Source organism: Charadrius vociferus, unplaced genomic scaffold (genome assembly GCF_000708025.1).
Source record: "Charadrius vociferus isolate BGI_N301 unplaced genomic scaffold, ASM70802v2 scaffold7, whole genome shotgun sequence".
In the NCBI taxonomy this organism is placed as follows: domain Eukaryota; kingdom Metazoa; phylum Chordata; class Aves; order Charadriiformes; family Charadriidae; genus Charadrius; species Charadrius vociferus.
In genome coordinates, this window is record NW_009649308.1 from 4,248,671 (window position 1) to 4,271,809 (window position 23,139).

The following is a 23,139-nucleotide window of genomic DNA, read 5'->3' on the forward strand; positions in this document are numbered from 1 at the left end:
CAGATTTGCTCAGCTCTCGGTGTGCCCCAGATCTTAGAGCTGAACAATCGCAGCTGGAGCTGGTCAGGGAATTTCTGATTAAATTATTTCTTGCCAGGAAAAAAAAAAAAAAAAAAGCGAAGATCTGGTGAAACAGAATCTTTCGGCAGAAATGTACTGGTTATGATGAAATGTTAGCTGAAAGATGACTTAGGTTGGATTTTCTATTGATGAGAACATGACGCTGGGGGAGAGAAACCCACTGCAGAATATCCAATGGGCAAGGAAGCAGCTCAGACCCCTGGGACAAGAGATACCCGTGTTCAATCCTGTCCTCTCCCAAGTCAGACAACACCGACCTATTCCTGAGCAGGTTAGTGACCAAACCACCAACAACTTCTGGTGGCATGGGGCTCTGCCAAACTCAGCCACTGGAATTGGAATTGCCCCATTTTGAATGAGACAGTTCTACTGGAGGCTTGAACTGGGGAGTCTTCTAAGCAGGTACCTGAATCACAAGGCCAATCCACGCATTCAGCTCCCCTACACTTTTTTTTTTTTTTTTTTTTTTTTTGGAGTTTTGTGAAGGGAAAAAAAATGCATTTGTCTTGATTTCATTTTTTTAATCTTCCGGTTTTCTACCACATGAAATTTTCACTCCCTAAGAAAACTGTTCTCTGTGCAGCACTAATCAGATCATATAACCACCCAAAGATGAAAATGGCCACAGGGGCTGGGAGCCTCCTGCCTCACTCAAGCAGGTTTACTCTGACAGCTCCCATTTCTCACAAGCCAAACTCCATGTGAGATGTTGCTCTCAGGTGCAATTTATAGGCAGGACATTGGAGACGAGGATTTCAATATTTTAAAGACTTTATTTAATGCCTCAAGCTAGTTTTTCAAGACCAAAGGATCAGAAAATAACTTAAACCTGATCAGACTAACAACGCAGGAGAAATACTGAATCCTCAACAGGCTCTGAATTTACGACACTGAAATTCTCGAGACTGAAAGGATTTCTACATTACAGTTAGGAGCCAGTGCTGCTGTGAGAGGCTTCAGTAACCAAATTCTATGAAGCAGAGAAAAGCTATTGCTATTTTACTGAAGAACTGAGCTTCAGAGATGCCCCGGACACGTACTGCATCAGCCTCAGCCGTAGCCATGCCCCCACCTACTGCCACCGCAGAGCAGGAGCGCATTGGCTTCATCCACCCCATCTACTCTGCATGACAGGAGACCAGCAGCACGGTCCCTGGCCAGACAGACCAGCTCAGGAGGCCAGCAGTAACCCCACTTCTTACAGCCACGTGGCTCACCCCGAGCGCTCCGGGAAATTGCACCGAGGTGTCTGAAGGGCTCTGACCGCAGCTGCCAACCCCACCCTGGAAGCCACCAAGGTTTACCGTAACCCGCCGAGCTGCGAGGTGTGGTGGCTGAGGAGAGGACAACCCCAGGGCACAGCAGACAGCTGCAGGAGGAACCGCAGCGACCGGCAGGAGCCACCTGAATCACTCCCGCTCTGGTCGCCCAATATCTCCCAGAGGCATCACCGAGGGCCTGGAGGAAACCAGCGATAGAGTGGGAGGACTGCATGCAGGTCTGCCAGCCTGCGCCCCAGCAGCGGGAACGCAGCCAACTCCGCGTTAGGAAAGTGGAAATAACAGCAGAGCGCCCTGCGCTCACCCCGCACCAAGGTCAGAAAGCCGAAATGCTCAAGTAGAGCTGAACTGGATTTGTTCAGTGGGGGAAGAGCACCGGGGAAACCCCTCCAGGTGGCTGCACCAACACGCTCACCACGCAACGCTCAAACCACCACAACTGCTTTCGCATTAAGTGACTCAATGTGAAGACAGCATGATCTGTTATCATCACCCCTCCAGCAATGGGACAGGTTCCCCAGTAAGACGCTGACTTTCTGGCCTGCAAGGAAGCAGCAAATCAGACCTGAACAGCTGGGGTTTGTTCCCACAAACATGCAAGTCTATCAACCTGAACTCCTGAAGCTGGATCACAAGGTTGTCCTCCATTTAAATTTTGTTTCCAAGCAAGCGGGCATTACTGGATGCTACAGTTTGTTTGCAAAGGAGACCATGTTATGTATAGCAAGGGGAAGGAAATCTTTCCAAGGTTCCCTTCCTGCAGTTCTTGCTTCAATTGTTTCATCAAGGAAGGGACTGTCACTGGTGTTAATGTGACGGCCCACAAGTGACATTTCTGGCCAGCGCCCTCACGCACTGTTGTCTGACCCAGCAAAGCCTGAAAGTCCATACAGAAGCTCTGGATCACTTCTGAGTCCCTGCCAGCATCTGCCCTATCAAGTCCTCTGTCAAAGCAGGGAGATGCTCTGACTTCCGGAATCTGTCTGCAACACAAACCCTTTCCCCTCTCCCTTCCAAAATCCAGCAGCCTCAGGTTTGGCGACTGCCATTTTTTAAAGCCAAAGCATCTGACAATATATGTACCTGTACAGCTAAAAGCAAAAATCCCACCAATCTAATGTACCATTTGTTTAAATAAAACGCACCCTCCTCTATGCACAGAGAAGAGCAAAACTGGCAATTCAGCTACGCAGGCATATTTTACAAGGTAGCAGCCATAGCCAAACCAGCCCTTAGGTACGCTTTGTAAAAGCACTACATTAGCGCCTAAGTTGAAAAAACCAATGTGCAATTCAGACCATTGGCTGCTCAGGGCTGGATTCCTACACCATCAGCAGAAAGAATGGTCCTGGACCTGCTCTACGTGGCAAGGCCCACGCAGACACCAACTTGTTCTGCTGTCTTCCAAGACAATCAAAAAACATACAAAAAAGCAGGCAAGGCTGGCTTGTGCTTGCCCAAAACACCACATGTAGATGTGCCACTGGCAGACTTGGCCCTGAAGTAGAAATATTTCAGGCAATAACCCTTCCTTAATATCTCAAGAGGACCCTTAACTTCATCTTGAGAGTTTTGTACTCCGTATCTACACTGCCAGAGGGACAGAATGGGGAGCTGGTCCACAGTGAGACTAGGTGCGTCCTCCCAAACCGCAGACGTCCAGTCAACCCGAGCGGAGGAAGCAGGGAGTCCCCCCAACCATTCCGGGGCTCAGGCTAATACGGTCTCACGGAGGCGAGCTGCTTCGCTACTGCCTGCGCTCTTCAAAGGAGAAACAAAAATCAATACCCAGCAACTTTTTCGACACCCTGTTCCAGCACTGACACCGCTTTATAAATGTGAGCGGGGACAGGGCCAATTAAACTGTCTCCTTCTCTCATCTGTCAGATAACAATAAAAAAAGTGCTACATTTGCATTTCTAGCATGTTGCTGCTTGCGAGCTGTCAGGGCAGCTGCTCTGAGGAACGGATGGCATGCGAGGGGAGAGGGTGTGATGAAACACAGCAGGGGCAGCACCGAGCTACAGGAAATCTACTCGCTATCTCTGGAAAGAGATAATCCACGAGAAATAAGCAGGATGAGAGTTCTTCTCTTTGTTATTATAGACCATCCAAACATATGGCAATGCATTCCCTTATTGCTTTGTGACCATTGGTCAGGTACAATTGAAAAATCTGACTGTATTAACACCTCTCGGTACTTTATAAAATACAAACCAGTGCTCAGCAAGCATAATTTATGCCACGGGATCATCTTTTACAAGATGATCCACCTCCTCATGATCTGATTATTTATTTTTCCTTGCACCTTGATAATAACTTTTTTATTTTTGATTTTGCACTCACCTCCGTAACATTCATCACTTTGATTGCTGCCAGCTGCCCAGTCTTCACGTGGCGACCCTGTTAAAAAAACAAAAGACTGTAAGTAAAACATGTACGCAAACTATGCATGCAGTAACTAATTAAGCATACAACAACTGGGGTTGAGTACCTGCTTTCAATCACGTATCACCAACCTTTCCGTGACACAAAACTACCCAGGCGAGGTTTGGTGATGTCTTACCAGACCCATACCCTTGCCATGCTCCAAAGTTTAACCGCGTTACCGCTGTGGGGTTGAGTTTCTCCCTTTAGCACAAAGCAAGCAGCAATGCTGGGAGACCTCTGCTGTCAAAGCACAATGCGGCAGCAGTTTAGGGGTCTGCACCCAACTCCTGCTCAACAGGCGTTGTCGCCCCTCAACCCTCCTCTTCTAGGAGATCTCAGCAGAGGCCCAGGGTGACCCAACCAGAATCACCTTCTCGTCCTGCAATCCCGGGCTGACCCATGCAGGGCAAGCAAGGCACTGGACAGCTGGCACTGTCCCCCACCTCCCACCCAACAGGTTCTGGTTCACCTCAGGGTACAGAGAAAACTCTGGGTTTCAGTATATCAATCTGGAAACCCATATGTGGCTGCCAAGAAACTAAGTCTGTATGTACTTTCTTGCCTTTTTTTTTTTTTTAAATGGCTTTTTACTGTGAAACGCTTAGTTTTTAAAATTCTTACTGCAGCTGAGTTAACCGTATCTCAGCTACCTCCCAAAAAGCATGTAGAGGCTTTGTATTTAAAATATCATCTTCTGTGGTGGTGGGGAGGAACTCTCCCAGGGCTTTGACTGCGTGCATGCCTACATACGTACGCATACTTCACTGGTGAAATGCCCACACCCCACCATCATTACTAAGCAACGGATAACTGGTAATTTTAGACTAGGTAAGTGACTAGGTTTTGAAAACAAAGCTAGGAAAATGGAGGGAATAAGGAATAAAGCTATTAAAAAAGCAACTCAGACTGACAAGATGCGGTTCACAAGAATGTGTACTATAAACGCAACCAGGAATCTTGCTGTAAATTGCACAGTTTCTTGGCTTGGTTAGATCAAGTTGCTCAACAGATGCCATAGGTGCAGTGTTTTGCCACGACAGCCAACACTAATCTCATACTGGAGGACAGTATCAAAAGAGTTGTATGAACAGTGTGTATGACAGGCTACACGTCCTACCTCCTCGCTTCCATCAAATGTTCAGAAATGGGTTTGAACCTTTGAGACTGCAATTTTGTTCCTGAAATAGTAGTGCCTGCAAAGCTGTATATCGAAATAACTAACTGACATCAGTTAAGTAAGCTAATGGAAATCAGGAAATCAAATACGAAATGCTGCAGTCCGTAGACAAAATGATTTGCAGGTGCAATTTACACCTGCAAAATTAAAAGCTGGGTTGATGTCATTTTACAACCCAGGTCCTATCTGCACAAAATTGCATACGAGTGTTATTTCTAAGACTAAGCAATTTTGCATCAAAGAAAAATGTTTCCTCGTTCTCAGGCGATATGTCACAGTCATGTTTTCTTTTACAGAAAACTAAATCCTGCTGAGTTTTTGTATATTTATAAGCGTCCTCTTTCTGTGGAAGCACTCCTGGGATTGCAAAGCTTTTTCCTCATAAACTAGAATGATGGGATTTATATACTATCACAGACCTGAGGCAGAAGACAAATGGGAGACGCCCTCACCAGGCCCACAACACGCACCCCACGGCAGCTGAGCACAGATGGGCAGCACTAGCCCTGGAGATGCCGGCGCTTGGTCAGCATCCATCCCAGCTGACGTCAATCCCCGTTAGCAAGCTTCCTCCGCACAGCCGCGGCTCCTTTGTCGGAGGCCATTGTTTGCAAATGTTTCCAGGCATTGAATGTCTTGGCAATACAGCGAGAGAGGGCCTTCCACAAAACACAGTCATGCTAGACACGCTGGCACCCTGACTTAACTCCAAAGTTTGTCTGGAGTCAAGCACGCTGATAATTCCATGTCTCTGGCCACCACACATAGAAGGCGACCAACCCATGGAAATGATGGGTCTCTCCTGGGCTGCTGTACACTCTGCAAAGGATGACGTCAAGAATCAACGCCGATTTTCCTAATTACAGTGAAGCATGGAGATGGGCTTCTTTACTGAAAAAAAAAATCAATCAATACTAGGCTAACATTGTGCTTGATATTGAATATTTATAAGAATAAGGAAGGGGGAAAGGCTTGGCATTCAGTTTTGATTTCAAAGCACGATACCTGGTCAGCTTGTCCCTCTGCGTAATGGACATGTGTTACTTTGCAGACACAGTTATTCCCACTGCATGCAAACCTACTGCTCTCACTGACTTTTACCATTATAAATGAGAATACTAAATCCCCCTCACCCAAATTTGTAAAATTAGCATTTATGGGAAAGAAAACAGCAAGGCCTTTTGTTTTGTGGGTCGTGATTCACCTTTGCACAACAAATGTGTCCCTGTCAACTGAGATGCACAACTTGATCCTGCTCCCACGTTCCTAAAAGCTGCAACTGGGGTGACTGCTGGACGAGAGGAGCTTAGTCCGTGCAGGGAGGGCAGGATGGTGCCTCTGCCTTGTTTCAGTGCCGTATCTTCCTCACGCCGTGCAAAGTTACTACTAGCCTGAGGGAAACGCACAGGCTCACCTGCCACAAACACCGACTGGGTAAAGCAGCCCTTACATGGAAGTAAATTCTGTTAATTACATGCACTTCACACCCTTACGTTCTTTCAGATCCCATTTTCCTGGAACAAAATAGAACACGGTTCAATCCACCAGAGAATCCAAACCCTTCTCAAGAGGCCAAAAGGAAAGGAGCAGTAAAAACTCATTCCTGTTGGTCTGTTCTGATTCTCAGCTCCCAAAAATTTGTTTTCAACAACTGTTACCACACCTTTTTTAAGAGTGTTCCACATTCTTGGTTGCATTAAGCTGAAGAACCTCATCTTCGCCCACCAGCCCAAATTTGTGCAGGGTAATGCAGAGGGTTGCTGGTTAACCTCATGAAAAGGTGTAAATATATCTATGTATTTACACCTACCTTTCATCAATTATCTAAAAGGGATGAATTAGTTTAAAAGTGTGTATAAAAAAAGTATCTTGGAGAGCGTAGCTAAATATGTATCTACAGCTATATATCTATATAAAAACATTTTCATCATGAGACACTAATTTTACTGCCATCTTGGCAGATTTATTTTTGATTACAGTTGTACATTTTCCCCAAAGTAAAGGATTTATCATTATCATAGAGCAATATATCTCAAAAGTCTCTGCACCTGCTAATGTATGCAACAAACAATGTGGCAGAATTACACAGTGCACACCATCATTTCTCCTTACCTCTGACATCATCCCAACATACAAACATAAAACCTTTTCTTTAAATATTGCCAAAGGAAAAGGTGCACTCAGTGGAAACAAAATAATCAGAGAACCCTGGAGACATCCTAAATTTTATTCTTTCTCCTCCCCAGAACTTCGCTGTCTATTCAGTCAGTTATGAAAAAAGGGGCTGCAGCGAAGCCACCCAACAGCTCACCCAAAGTCCCTGTAAGCAGTGGCTGCACCATATTGAACTCAGCACCACCACCCAAAAAAGCGAGTGTGCTACAGCAAGACTCCACACTAAGAGGGCTGAAGCTTTCAGAGGATGTCCATGTTCATGTGAAGAAGAACCATTAATGTCCATAGAGCTTATCTCAGCAGGGTAACGTGCTCCACGTTCTGCTTGCTTTAACACACAAACTATCACTGTGCTGGCAACCACAGCAAAGATCTCTTTACGTTGGTTTTTCAAACTGTTTCGAGTTCATTTTCCTTGACATCTCTAAAAGCAGTAAACATCCTGAACCCAGCCCTGGGCTTCTTGTTAACACACTGAGACTACTGCCTAAGTAAGGAAAGGTTTCAGGGCCTGGCCCCTTATTTTTTCATTTATCAATAAATCTCAGAGGTTAGCCAGAGTTCATGGGAACTCGCACATTGCTACTTTTGCTGAAGCCACAACTGAATTGTTTTGAGAAAGGTAGTGTTTTGATTTTTGTTTAAAGTTCCGAGGAGCAACTGGCTGGTTTAACTGTTTCCCAACTAAATGAGATCAACTGATGCACTTACTTCCAGTGACGAGACATGCAGAAGTTCATCCTTTTTGATTTAATCCAAACGGGAGGAAGAACAAGGGGCATTGCCCTCCCAGCCCTCTGTGCAATCACCGCTGCCCATCCTCCCCAGATCATTACAGGGAATCAGCCTGCTCTGATTCAAGATCCACCGTTGCACGTTTCCTCAGAAACTGGGCAGAGGGCAGGAATGGTCTGTGGGCCCCTTTCCCGAGTAAAAGGTTTCATCTTTCACCCAAATTCTCTGTTTGAGAGCAGGTTTCAACTCTTGAGAATGCAGCCAAAACATCCAACAGCCATCTGCAAGTCATCCACATTCCCACCCAAGAATACACAGCATTAAACACTATCAAGTTCATACAGAACTTAGACATGAACAATTCTCAAGCTCAATGACTTTCTAAAATTGAAGTTCCTGCCCACATTTCGGTGAGGCATCCAAGCTGGAAGAAATTCTCCCATTAGCTTTGAGACCAGCTGAATTCCTTGTCTCCTCCAGAAAATATTTCCGCACAAACTCTGCTGCAGTTGCCAGTTAGTCACTGCAGTAACATTCAGCAAACCTGGAGCCAACATACACATTTTTCAAATCTGCGTACTGCTCACGGCAGCCACATTTGTGGAAGGTGCTTTATGCCAAAGACCTGGTTCTGATGAGCTCCAACCATGCATTATCTCTGGGGGGAGATATACGTGGAACAGGACAGATCGCTCAGTGTTATTTCTATTGGCATGTATTTATCTTTTTAGCTCAATTAGATAAAGGAACTGCTTATCTATACCCTCTATTGAGGGTCAAGACATGTATTTTTCTATTTACATCAAACAAGAGTATCAGCGTTGGCTGTCAAGCTATCAGCTGATAAAGAGGCTTTACATGAATTAAGTATATTTACCAAAAGATGCATTCAGTCACGTACAACACCTCTTCCTGTTAGGTCCAAACACAAATTTTGGGCTGTCCCTGGCTTGGGCCACAATTACAAACAGAGACCCAAGGTCCCAGTGACACGCAGCTGAGACTGTAGGGCGGTGGGTCCCATGCAGAGAGCTTGGTTTGCCGGCTTCCCTCCCGGACCCTGCACGGCCCTTTCTCCCCAGGGGTGGCAAACAGCTCCCATCAGCTTCTCTCCCCCATCTGGTGGATTTGGAGTGGACAACTGCACGTGCGGCCGACACAGCCCAGCTGTCCTCTTACAGTGCTGCACACCATGCCAAGGCAGTCCACAACAGACCCATCACACGCTTCCTTTTTGGCAACAGGCGCTCATTAACGTCCATGTGTCTGATGTAGCTGTCCCCATTTAACCGCAGCAGGAAAAAGCGCACGTGAGGGGCAGGGACTGCCTGCTGCAGGACACCAGGGCAGCATGAAACCAGTGGGTTTCACCATGCAGAAGTCCCCGTCTGCGTCCAGGTCCCATCTGCAGCCAGAAGCACACCCTCGCTTTTCTCTCTCTTCAAAAGCGTTGGTTCTGGCGAGGCCGTGAGGTGCCCATGTGCAAGGACACCTCCCAGACGTCAGAAGCCTCGGACACTTGCCAGTTTGCACTGTTGTGCCCAGGCGGAGGGCAATTTCACATCGAACACACTCGACATCGCTCACCACTGCACGCACCACCTGCGGCACACGTAGGCTGTGCACGGACACAAACAGCTCACAACACCCGCACAAGGCTGCAGGACTGCCGGGTGACCCTCCACCGTGCTGCCTGCCGGTCTAACCCAGAGAGCTGGCAGGGACCGCAAACCCAACTCTTGGAACCTTCTCTGGACATTGAAGGTTTGCATTTGAAAGCAAGATCTGGCTGTCGGAGATGGAGGACTTTCAAGGCTAGAGGACTTTCTCATCCAAAGGCATTTATTATGGGCTAAGCGACGCAGCCTGTGGCCGCCCGCCCTTCGGGAGCAGGGTGAAGGCACAGCTGTTTTGCTGCAAGCTCTTACTGAAAGTGAACTTCAGCAAACAGGTTTCCTGTTCAAAACCCACTTACGAACTTTGAAGTTCGAGCCCATCTCGGGTAAATCAGTGTGTAGCCCTGCGGTTGCTGGTAGACTGCCAGCTCAGCCTTCGGTGCCCTGAAGGATGGGACCCACCCTTTCGCCCCTCTCCTCTCCACCCTTTCCATCCTGGTAACGCAAGAAAAGCCTTCAAGAGACTATGCATCAAATGAACAATGGTCTGCATAGGGATCCAGGAAACCCTATGTCCTATTCCACATGACCTTAACAAAGTCATGATCTTTCTGTTTCCCTTTCCACCTACATAGGGCTTTTCTACTTAGACCCAGCTCTTTAGAAGAGATGAGCAACGTTTGCTATCACCAGCCCCAGAACCTGCCTGGACACACCAGCTTTGTCTGCTCACACCACCAGCAGGCAAGGGCAGGCTCCCATACAGCTGCCGCGCGGTCCCCAGAGCACGCCGGTGGCTTAGCATGGCAGGGAGGAGGACCCCAAGAACATAAAATCTGCAGATGTGCTGCTCTTGCACTGCAGTTTTGACGCAGCTGCTGTTTTACAGCATAAGGCTGTTGACAACAGACATCCTGCTGTCCCCTTGCGGTCTTGACTATTGCGAAGAAGTGGACAGGGTTTGCACATCTGGGGCTGGTGCTGAGAAGCGTCACCCCAGAAGACAGTTTACAGGAGAGCTCTACCGGGAAGACTGGTCTCTAACCCTCATCTCAGCAACTGGTACCACGTGAGACAACCCACTGTCGTCATGGTTGGAGCTCCTCACCTAAAAATACAGTGGTAATGCAAAACTTGAAATAGGCTAGGAATAAACTCCAAGGAAGAAGTTATTAAGAGTTTGGAAGCCTATAGCTTGTTTTTGTTAGTTAAAGGTCTGAGGCAGAGCTCAGGGTCAGTTGTGCACTGAATGCTAGCACTGGATTTCAGAAATGATCCATTTCATTGTAAACTAACATGTAATCCACATCAATTCTGATTTCTTTTTTAAAAAACAAACAAACAAAAAAACCCCTAGATAAAACACAAAACCCCTAACCCCCATCAGCCTTGGGCAGATAATTACCAGTTTCAGAAAGCTGGGTTTGAGGCTGTTTTGTTTCTTTTTTTTTTTTTTTTAAACCCCCATGAAGAATTCAGGACACCAGCCAGGTGGGAAGGCAGCTATAATTTTGATTACAATTTCATCCTTTTAATCATGCAACTCAGGCTGCAGAAAGCCTACTTTGATCGACATTATAAAGCTTTGGTGGCACTTCTGTCACGATGTCTCTGGATGTCTGCTGTATTGTGGGGCTGTAAATCAAAGAACTGTATTCCCCTAGAGCATTTCTTCTCTTCTTTGCGATACGGGGAGATGCTGAGATTTGGAAGCCTGGGCCTTGTTCCAGGTCACCTTCAGGGCAGCCCTCAGCTCCATCTCCAGCTGCAGCACACCCTCCCTTCCCCGCCGCTGCCTACTTTCGTGCCAGCAGCGCGGGGTGCAGCACTTCCCTAAAACCACAACCCCTGCATTGCCTAAATGCTGACCGTGTGGACGCAACACATCTGCCCTTTCACCCCCACAGCTGGCACCCAATTTCCAGACAGTCCTAGGTCTCACCCAAAAACACTTGGCCAGCATAGCCAGATGTTACATTTCCCCTTTCCTATCCTCCATAAACATCCTCTTTCAACAGCAGCTCGACAGCTTTCTCTGCCGTTAACTCCGTGCTATCGAGAGGAAGAGCACGCAGCAGACTGCGGCATCACAACGAGCTCCTGAGACCGCTGCTTCAGCAACATGAAGGTCCTCTGTTGCTCTCAGACTACCCAACATTAGACAACGCCAGTCAGTCCCTTAGGTTGTACTGGGACTGCTTGATCGACTTAGACTTGATGTTGCCTTCAGAACTGACCACAGATGTCTTCCTACCAGGCAAGGCAAAGTCACCCAAACGCTGCAAAGTACCATCACCCTTGTCCACAGCTGGTCAGAGTGCTGAACAACATAAATATTAATACACTGTGAATAATCAAGACATGCTTTTCAAGGTTTATTGGGTTTTTTTCCTATATCCTAGTTCCCACTCTACTTTATGATTAGAAGTGTTCCAAGAAGTTAGCTAAGATTTATCACTTTCAGTATACACCACACTATGAAGTTGAACGCTATTTAGCATGCTCCAGAACTCAGGTCATAAAACATTAACAGCAAAATCTAACCTGTCTGCACATAGATATATAAAGAATGAAAGTTAATTAATAACACTCAGTGCACTTTATGACAAAGCATATTATATTAAGGAAGAAATATTAGAGATATATACTATTTATAAAGAAATGAAAAATTGTTTAAAAAAAAAAAGTGTTACACTGCATTCCAAACGGAAAAGGATAATTTTGTAAAGGTTAACAAATTTATATAGCAAAAATTACTCAAATATTCAGTGAAAAACAAGTTCCTTTCCTAGCAAAAACCACTGCCCTACTTCCGTGCAGAACAGGTCATTCCCATTGCTTCTCTCTCTCTCCTCCCCCATCTCAGAAGTAGGTAAGTATTTTGCACTCACACACAGTGAAAATTTTAGTTTTATAACGTTTTTTCAAATAAAGTTTTAGACATTTCAGGGGTAAGATGTTAAAAAAAAAAAATCATGAGTTTCTCTCAGGGCCCCTATTTGTGTCACATGCTTAAACAAAGAAAAATATCACTGTAACTCATAACACTATAGAAGACAGTTAAGCTGGCAGTAGTATAGAGGACTTCCCATATACTAAAATAGCAGCATATTAGCCAAGAGAAGAGATTAGAATGCCTGACTTCTATCAATCACTTAAAATTCTACCCAAGTCCACACCGGCTAGAAGTGAGGGATGGATAGGGGTCATTCAATGGTACCAGATCAAATCACCTCGATCTCTGGAGAAAAAAGGACAGTTTTTCACCACTACTGCAAGCGTCTGTGCCACAGCCCTCATGAACTATAAAATCCAAGAAGCACCAGAAGCAGTTTTTCTGTCCAGTTTGTTGGGGTTTTTTTATCCTTTCAGTTCCCATTTCCTCCCATTGTACCAGTGGAAATGCAGATTGTTTGCTTTGCCTAATGTTTGTGTGTATCTGACTGCAGACCAGCAGGAAAAGAAAATGAAACAAAGGAACAAATTCAAGCCCTTCTGCAAAGACATATTAAGTACCTGCATTTTTGCAGTATCAGTTCAGTTGATCAGATTACCATCCTTATGCAAAACACAAACCACTCAAGGCTACTGCATACTTGTGTAAGACTGGACTAGAGATGGACCTTTTGGGATTTTGAAACCTGCTCCCAAAAAGGTCATTCACGTTGCAATTAGCAAGATCAAGCAAAGCACTAAGCACTTTTGAAAATACCATGCTAGTCATAATATGAAAAAAGATTTTTTTTTTTAAATGGGTGGCGCCTGCAGCAGACCATCTCCTGTAATCTTCTGCAGCTCCATGCTCATTTGGAGGAACCTGGAAAGTACCCATTCCTGCACCTTGTCCTTGTTCAGCTAAGATGCAGACGTGTGGCTTTAGATATCCCACTGCTATTTGAAGTTTCTGAACAATGTGAACTATGTGCAAGAAGGAAGAGCAGGAGCATTCCTCCTGGGGCAGGTAACACCAGGGTAGCCCGTGGTGGGTCACAGTGGGAAATGGAGAGCTGCAGCGTGCAGCTCAGAAAGAGAACTTCACAGGTGCCCACCGCTGCCACGCTCAGGGTTGGCACCATCTGGGGATGCACAGGGTTACCGAAGGCGTAGCTCCTCCTGGTGAAGGACCAGCCTCCCACCACCTTATCTGTCCTAAGCTGTTTTGTATCTGGAGATACTTCAGGAGGGTCTGAGGGGAAGATGAACGCTGAAACTCTAGCTGTCCTCTGTTCAGAAAGTCATCCAGGTGCTTGACTTTAGAGGTGACTGCAAGGGCTCTGAATGGGAGCTGCTACCAGCGAGGAAAGAAAAGCAACATTTTGGGGCCATATGTGGGTCAAGAGAGCAACTCAGAGAGCAGCACAGTGAATGGGAGGAGAGGTCTGAAAAGCAGGCTGTGCAGCTATCCCCTTTTCCTCACGCTCCATAAAACCTGATTTCTTTGGGTCTAAATTTCAGTATTTGCATAAATAACAGTTCCAACAGCCTTGCCATTCATCCTGGGCTTTGCCATTTGTCACACCTCTTAACGGCTGCCAAAACACGCCGTTGGGTTTCCAGCCTCAGACACCCCATCACGGCATGCTACCCCTGCCAGGGGCACGGAGGCTCCGTGGACACAGGCGGCTTTCTTCTTCCGATGGATGTTGTGCCGTGGGGATGCCCAGGCTGGTGGGTCTGCAGGCAGCCTGCAGCAGCAGGAACCCCAGCTGCCCAGCACAGGGCGATGGGGATGCGGGGGGCAGTGGGGGATGCGGGGCGTTTTCAGCACACACACACACACCCCGGGCTCTTCTTGCTGCGGGCAGGAGGGCTTCAACAGCCCTCGCACAGAGCCGGACCCGCTCAGCACCTGGGGAGCCCAGCAGTGATTTATGACAGCAAAGGTCCGCCGCGCCGTAAGTCTATTCATCCAGAAAAATAAACAGTTTAGGGAAAAAGTCTCAGCCTTTTGGAAGGCTCTCGTTCTGCAGACCAGGGGCCGTCGAGAAGCTAAGTCTGGGGAGAGGTACAGATCCCTCCACCCCAGTGAGTTTTTGCTGCCTGACTCATGTGCATCCGTTTACAGAAATACAGGGCGCTAGAGAAAATCTGTACGCAGCACATCTCTGCTGGATGAAGTCACAAGCAGTTAAATGTGTCCCGTCGGCCCCATCCTGCTGCAAGGAAGCCGGGGCTGGACGGCAGGAGGTCAGCTGATGGGTGGCCGGACTTTCGGAGCAGGAATCCCTCAAAGGAAGGTTTTTTGGCTCACCCTCACTATGAAGGTCAAGCTGCACACAGCAATTACAAACCTCATGTTACGAGAGTCATGTTCTAACTTTTTAAGTAATGCAGCCTTCCCAGACAAACGTTAATAAAGAGAGGCTTTATTAGCTTTCTGTCCCACATAAATATAACTTTGGGTGCACGTTAAGCTCTTAGCAATTATATCACTGAATTTTTGAAAATCCTTCAGCATTCTGGGGAACAATAAGTGTAACATGGTTGAATTTTCTCTTGCATGTAATGCAGAACATGGACGAGGTTCTGCATGGGTTAAAATGCATTGCTGTGTTTTTTTTAAAAAGGCTTTAAGGCAGGCAGGGCACTCAGCTTGGACAGCAAGATCCAACATCGATGACGAGAGCCACAACAACTTTAAAGGCGATTTATTTTTTCATTCCAGTTCTTGCACAGATTACCGTACCACACGGGTACACATCTCTCTGCAGATGAGCATCAGACAGGACACACAGCGCTGCACAGGACAGCCCACTGCTAACAACTGGCATTACACAGGTTTCTCTTGGAGTCTCTGAACCTTTCCTTCAGTACTTCATGGCAAATACCCTCCCTACAACTCTCTTCACCCAAGGTGAATTCTGAAGTCAAAAACTCTACAGAGTACCGCTGTTGAGTTCAGATCTGAGGTTTGCCTAAGGAAAGGTCATATTTTTCACACATATACACAGAGCATCTTACTGAGGAAAAAAGAGCATCTCCTCTCAGTGCCTTTTCATTTGGCTTTATTTGACGCATCCTCTCCAAAAATAAAGAGGGAGTTAATGGACACAATTATTCTGCAAGAAAACACATCAGTCTCCAGATTTCTGAATGAGCTCTGCAAGAGACGAACTACATGGCACTGATCTCGCAGCAGCAGTCAATTCCTATTTCCTTCCAAAATCCTATTGGCCAGATGGTCCACAAAACTCAAGGGAAAATTACTTAAATGTTTGGAAAGGCTTTCAGTATTAAGTTGTTCTCCAAAATGAAACCAGACTACCCTTCTAATTATTCTTAAAAGTAAAGTATACCTTGCTTTTCTAATTAAATTAAGAAGGAGCGGTGCTTCCAAGTTCACTTTCCTAAAGAAAAAATCTGAATTCAAGAAGAGCCTTGGTTTTATTTCTTTCCTAAACTGATCTACTCAGCTTCGTACAGCAGAAGCGTGGCTGGCAAAGGTTCTCCTCTCGAGCAAACTATAGGTCAGATGTGCAGGAATAGTTCCTAAACAGCTACAAGCAGTTACTGTTCAGTGCCGTATCTTCCAATTTTCTGTATTACTTGCAGGGATCGAAGCCAATCACGGCAGAGAGAAACGAACAGAGAACTCTTGAGAGGAAAAAAAAAAAATAAATAAAAATACCCCTGCAGAATAATTTCAAGAAAATGGCTGAACACATTACAGCTGAAGAACCACAGAGCCTTAAGCAATGTAGGCTAGCACAATTACCAGCACGTATGAAGCAAAAGCAGCAGCTAACCATTGGAAGAACTGGTCACAAAAGGGACCGAGAGTTTCCTGCAATTCACCACTGAACAGCTTTACCAGATTTCGAAACTCTCATCTCTTTGCCTTGCCCTGTTTAAACAGCCCGAGTTCTTTTTGTACAGTGTAAGATGAATCAGTGCACTGTATAGGGAACTATACATTTGGGTAAAACAAACACAGAGCCCCAGCACAGGCTGGGGACCCTCTGCCCTCCTCTGGTGCACTGCTGGCTACGCTTCCAGCAGTTCCCTCCAGGACTTCCCACCAGCAGCTACACAGGGTTTCTCCTGACGCTTGAGTTCTTCCATGCAGTTCTAGCTCCGCTGATGTCCACAGGAATTTCTGCTGTTGAATTTATTGGATCTGAATTTGCCCCATAAAAGGTCAAATTTCTCAAACAAAACAAACCCCACTTTGCACCAAGTTTTCCACCGGAAAAGTGTGTATATTCAGTGCTTTCTCGGAGGTGTGTTCACACTGATCCTGTCACAGGTTTGAGGCAGAGTCTGTGATAGAAGAAATAAACCTACGCCATAATTGTAGTGTGTCCACTTGTGTAAAAGTACCCAACAAGCAACTGCTCTATGACTACCCAAAGTTCGCCGCCTGTTGGAAATTAGTCTCTTCATAAAGCTGCAGATGAAGGCCAGATAGAAACAGAGAACATTTGATATTCTAATGGATTACAGATACATTTACATTCATGGACATACAGATTTGACTGAATTCCTCTCATTCACAATTTGTCAGTTGGTATGTCGCATTCCCAGCCAGCAATGGCATCTCGGTAAACCTGTACACCACCAAATACAATAGGGCCCAAGGTACGATGGACAAAAGCGCATGCACACATGCACAGACACATATGCATAAATATTCAAAGCTATAAGACTGAAATCCACTGGCCCAGGCCATGAAATCTCCAGTGTCAATGAAGCTGCACCAGAATCCTTCTCCTGAATCAGTCTCAAACCCACGTCTCATTTTCCAAGCTCTGAACCCTATCTGCTTGCTTTCAGCTTGTAATGGCAATAGCCTGTCTAACCAGTTGCATCACATCACAAAGTGGCTGTCAAGAAAGAAAAAACAGCAAAACAACCTAAACATTCCACAAGGCACCCAGCTAATGCCAGCAGCTTGCTGGAGAAACGTGGAGCAGCACGTACCTGAAGCCTGGTTTACATGTATAATACAAGCTATAAAACCTGGCATGTCTGCTTTAACATCTTCTTCTAATTGCATTCACTTTAAAATTTACTCTAAGAGTTTAACCATCCACAAGTTTCAAAATAACTTCCTTTTGCAGCTTCTTTGCATATTCCGTCATCCACATCCAGATGCCAAAATACACCACCAACAGCTCATTGCTCCTTAGGATAAATCTGGCAATACGCGCCAGAGAAAAATTTCACAGGGTCAGCTAAAACTCTACAGCACTGCCAACACACATATTTAAATAACAGAAATTTTAATAACTAGGTCTCTATTTACAACAAAAGCATCTTAAAAAAAATAATAATTGAAGAGCATATGAAAACACCATACCAGAAAACCTACCTCCCAAGTGCTTTGTATTGCCCTCTAGTTTCTGAACCTTTAGGTTCATGGAGGGACATAGCATTTCATGGAACTGGAAGCTTCCCTCCACTATCAAAGACAGAAGCTGAGCTAGGTTTCTTAAGAAAACAGGGCATATGTGATGGTGCTGCCCTTGCATCCAACCATGTTTTAACCTGTCAGCCCATTTCAACCAAAACTGGCAGATAAAAGTCCAAGGATGATTCAAGTCCTGTGTGCCTTTGTGAAAATCGGAGACGAGCTCCCTTCCTCCAGAGAGGAGGGCTCCAGCAGGGGCTCCGTGGTTCCCACTCAAGGCTGGTGGCCAGCGCGGCAGCACGCAGCCATCCACGGCACAGGCTGCCTCTTGCCCAAAGGGCAACCGATAGCCACAGGTGGCAGCTGCTGAAGGCTCAGGGCCGGGGGGCGGCTAAGGAGTCAGCGAGGGCCAGGGGTGTCTGCACCGGCAGAGATCCTGAAGGACTCAACAAAGGAATTGGGGCTGCTGAGGTCAGAGGCGGAGGACAGGATAAGAGAGGACAAGTTTGCAAGCAACTGCATTTTGTGAGTTTTACTATTTAGTTTTTCCTCAAAACCCAGGAAGTTTAAACAACTTCAGAATTTACTTTGATAAATACACCCATCCCTCATCAGTGCTTGTAGGCTACTTCCCTCTAGGCTTAGCATTAACACTGCAAAAGTGTTTTCATGTTTGCACCACTTAGGCTTATAGAAAATACGCATTTTTGATGTCTTTGCACAAGAAAGTAACTCTATTCAATAATAGAAGGGTTAGAATAATAGAAAATCAAATACCTAACAAGAAGGGGTTCTGAAATTAGTCACTGAGCCAGCTTTAGGGATGGGCTCCCCAGCACTGATTCCTACTTGCCATTTATTCTGTAATGACATGAGTGCAAGGTGAACATAAAGCACTGCCCTGTCACTGTTAGCATTTTATATCCACTCTGAATAGGTAAAACAAATGATATCATGTGCAAAGGACTGGAAAAAATGAGGTTCCAAATAATTATTTTTAAAGACCTGGTTTGCACACATGGTTTGACCCAGTTTAATTAGAAATGTTTTGTGTTAAGCGCAGACGTGCTCACTGGCCTGCATCGGTTTTGTTCATCATTTCCTTTCCATTGATCCAGCCACAGCAAACACCATTTTCCAAAGTGCTCATCTTTTGCATAAGTCCATCTCCGTCCATGCAGTTTCACAGTGGCTTTAAGAGAAGATGAGGGAGATGAACGCCGAGCTCTTTGGAAACCCCCATTTATTTCTGTTACCAGCTTATTCTTCTTGTTAAAGAGTTTGCTTTAGGAAAGTCAGAAATTAACTCTGATTAAAAGGCTGACTGGTGCAAGCTCATGTGGCTCATGATCCAATGAGAACCGGGGTTTTATCGCTAACTGGGACGGCCAATGTTGGCCACAGTCAAGGGTGGGTCCAGCTAGTGGTTTTGCCATCGCAGCAGTCATATGCGAGAACATGTTTCTGTGGTAAGGCAACAACCTTCTACCTGCTAAAGCTTCCTTTTGTTTTTGCCAAGAAAAAAAAAAAAAGCCAAGAATAATAACGTAAGAAACTATTTTCTGCCAAACCTCAAGAGAGCTGTTGTTCTGCTTCATCACCAGCCTCAGGCACACACCCTGTTACGAAATGTCACCCGCATCCATGCAACCAGTGCAGAGCACACAGGTTGGACACACTAAACCTCAGAAATGCATCCGCAGAAATGAACGGCGACGCCGATGGCAAACATGGATGTGGCAAACACAATAAGGGGGAAGGGAAGGGGGATTAAAAAAATTAAGATGCCCTCTGCACCATCTCATGTATTTCAAACACTGCTTGCTAATAAAGCTTCATTCAGCCCGTGCTGGTGCACAAATATGGATGTCCTCCTCAGCAGCCAGGACAGGAGCCAGACGTGGCTTATCAGATCACAACCAACTCCTGGAAACACACCTAGAGAACCGCACAGTCAGCAGCCTGCCCCAGGGCGCGGAAAAACGCAGAAGCAGCAGCTTCCCCATTTCTCTTTCTGATCATGCTCCCACTATTATAAGGAGACTCCTGGGAATGAATATGCATCGTGCAATCTCTGGGGACTTTCCGTATCACGCCGTGACTGTCAACAGCGAACAGCTCAGATAGCAGGGCGCTGTATAATGACATTCACACTAGTTGCTTGGCAATAAAGGAAGCCAGAAAGGAAGGAAAACCCACTGTTGGCATACGCTCCCGTAATCTGAGGGAACAACCCCTCTGGAAGTTCAGGCAGTGTTTACACACAACAGGATTCAACCAGCCAGGCTCCCCATTAATAATCACAGTTTATACAGCAGAGAGTCATCTCCATCCCGAACTCCACTGGCACACACAACCCCTGCCCGGCCCCGGTCCAGCTCCCAGGGGAAGGCTCAGCACTGCCTCTGTCGCAAGGGCAGCCGAGGTGCCTGCAGCCCCACGGCCAAGCCTGTCAAGAGTCAGACTAGAAGACCATCTCTGTAATATAAAGAATTAGTCTATTTTAATATTAATAACATCAAAAGGGAGAGGTCTGCCAGAACTCTGTAATGTAAATAATGCAGGATACAGCAACCACAAAAGCTCAGAAAGCCAAGTTGTCTTTAATCTACTCAGTATGACATTTGAAACCCATCTGCATGACAGATAGGACGAGTGCCATGCAGGCTCCAAGCATCCCCCAGCGCTGATAAGGCCATTTTCTTCCATCCCTGGTCAGAGAACTGTGAATTTGGCAGAAGCGAGGCGAAATAACATTACACAACCTAACCAGGAATTTGTTGTGACTATTTTAACAGCCTCATGAATGCAGTAGGTGCTTCGCTAACATACGCAGAAACCTGACTGCTCATGCATGTCCATACGGGCAGACTCCTGTGCCAACCTGAACATACTCCAACTCCAACGTGCAAGCCAGGGATCCAGTAGGTCAGGCAAAGTCTTCCACCAGGTGGGCACCTAGAAACCAACAACAATGCAAAGAAAGGAAGAGAGGAACATAGAAAAGAGTGAATCCTAAATCCGCTCTAACCTTTATTCTCCAGCCTGTGCAATCAGAGACCTGAGTTTCCAGCCTTTGTTTTGCGACTTCCTCCATTCAAAACATTTCTGACTGAAATCTTTCAAGTGTCCGAAAGAAAGGAAAGTTAGTGCATCTCTCTATTCCTTCATCCTTTCTCTATTTTCAGGCATATTTCTGGAGAGCAGGCTACAATACACGTAGCTTCTCCAGATGCAACCTCTTTTTCTGCCAAGGAAACTGTCCCAATTGGGCATCCAGCAATCTGCTATGCCCTGTGCACGTGCACACCTACTCAACAGCATGTGAGCTGGGAGCTCAACGCACCAGGGAAACGTCAGACCTACTTAGGCTGATCTGCACAGGCACAAAAAGCCCAATGTATCCCGAGTGCACCACATTTACTGGCACGTACCATCTCTGCGATGTCCAAGCTGTCCCGGGCTTCGCAACTGCTGGGTTCACTGGGCACACCCTATGCTTCAAGTGTTAATGTGCCTGCCTGCAAAATTTGGCAATCTTCCACAGGGAGAGATGACAAAACATATTCTAATGTCTCTGGAAACAAATTACCCTTCATCAAAAAGCACAAATACAGGCTGGGCAGAGAATAGATTGAGAGCAGCCCTAAGAAGGAGGAGTTGGGGGTGTTGGTTGATGAGAAGCTCAACATGAGCTGGCAATGTGCAATCGCAGCCCAGAAGGCCAACTGAGTCCCGTGCTGCATCAAAAGCAGCGTGGCCAGCAGGTCAAGGGAGGTGATTCTGCCCCTCTACTCCCCTCTGGTGAGACCCCACCTGGAGTACTGCATCCAGCTCTGGAGCCCTCAGTACAGGAAAGACATGGACCTGTTGGGGTGGGTCAAGAGGAGGGCCACAAAGATGATCAGAGGGCTGGAGCACCTCTCCTGTGAGAACAGGCTGAGAGAATTGGGGTTGTTCAGCCTGGAGAAGAGAAGGCTCCAGGGAGCCCTTATTGCGGCCTTCCAGTATCTGAAGACCACCTACAAGAAAGCTGGAGAGGGACTTTTTATAAGGGCATGTTGTGATGGGACGAGGGAGAATGGCTTCAAACTGGAAGAGGGCAGATTTAGATTAGATATCAGGAAGAAATTGTTCCCTGTGCAGACGGTGAGCCCCTGGCCCACGCTGCCCAGAGAAGCTGTGGCTGCCCCATCCCTGGAGGTGTTCAAGGCCAGGTTGGATGGGGCTTTGAGCAAGCTGGTCTACTGGGAGGTGTCCCTGCCCACGGCAGGGGGGTTGGAATGAGATGGTCTTTAACGTCCCTTCCAGCCTAAACCATGCTATTATGCCTTGAAAAAGGAATCCCACAGGAGGAAGGTTTTGGTGCACCCAAATCACGTACTGGTACTGCCTGTCCTCTTCTGCAGGAAGATGCACAGACCGGATCAGGTCCCGCTGTCAATAACTGATAAAAAACTGGAAGACTCCACCACAGCAATTTGATTTTCAGAGCAGCAGGGATATGCTGGTCCACAATACCTAACTCTACCCTCCGATATTAACAAAAGGCAATCAGTTATGTGCTGATATAATTTGGCTTCTGGAGGCAGAATGTTTGCAAGAAGCCTGTTATGATAAATATTTCATGTTAGACTGGAAAAAGGCAAATATTAAAGCAAAAACATTTTTTCCTGGGTCTTCCCTTTTTCCATATAACAAGACAACATCATGGACAATCTGTGTAAATAATACATTTGAGAGTCCATTATCTAAGCCATATGCATATTTATTTTATGTTGGTTTTGTTGCATATTTTAGTATAATTGTTCATAGGTTTAAAGCCAAGAATAAAACAAGAGTAGACAAATCTACTACAGCAGAAACAATCAGTAAATTTATTCTTTTGTTATTTTTAAATACTAGGAAAAATCCATGCTAAAACATAGCATAATAAACAAGAAAGATAGAAAATTCCTCAAGTTCAGTAAAATATGTATTTTCAGAAGACCACCACATATTTCTCTTATGCCCTTTTCCTCAAAATGTTTCCACTTGTAACAATAGAAATGCAAGAAAAAATTGCACCAAAAACGTTGATATCAGCTGTAGCAACTGCACAGCTGTAAAGTCAGAAAATGGAATTCAGTCAATTCCAGTATTTAGTAAACCTCAACAAAGCATCAGTATTTTACCTACTGGTCTCACTTTCGGTTGTAAACACTCCTCATGGAATGGCAAGTCAGAAGAATTCTCATTAATATTCACATTTATTTTGGTAATGACAAATTATTGCAGTATGATAGTACCTTCCCC

At 45.9% G+C, this 23,139-nt stretch overlaps 1 protein-coding gene across 1 annotated transcript in view; it reads right to left on the reverse strand.

Annotated features, from left to right (window-relative positions):
- Nucleotides 1-23,139, reverse strand: part of NRK (Nik related kinase) — a 99,041-nt gene that overhangs the window by 64,548 nt on the left and 11,354 nt on the right. Inside the window, exon 2 of the mRNA XM_009889268.1 lies at nt 3,708-3,764. Within this exon, the coding sequence (XP_009887570.1) occupies nt 3,708-3,722 (15 nt within the window). The 5' untranslated portion in view covers nt 3,723-3,764. The remainder of the gene's footprint in view (nt 1-3,707; nt 3,765-23,139) is intronic.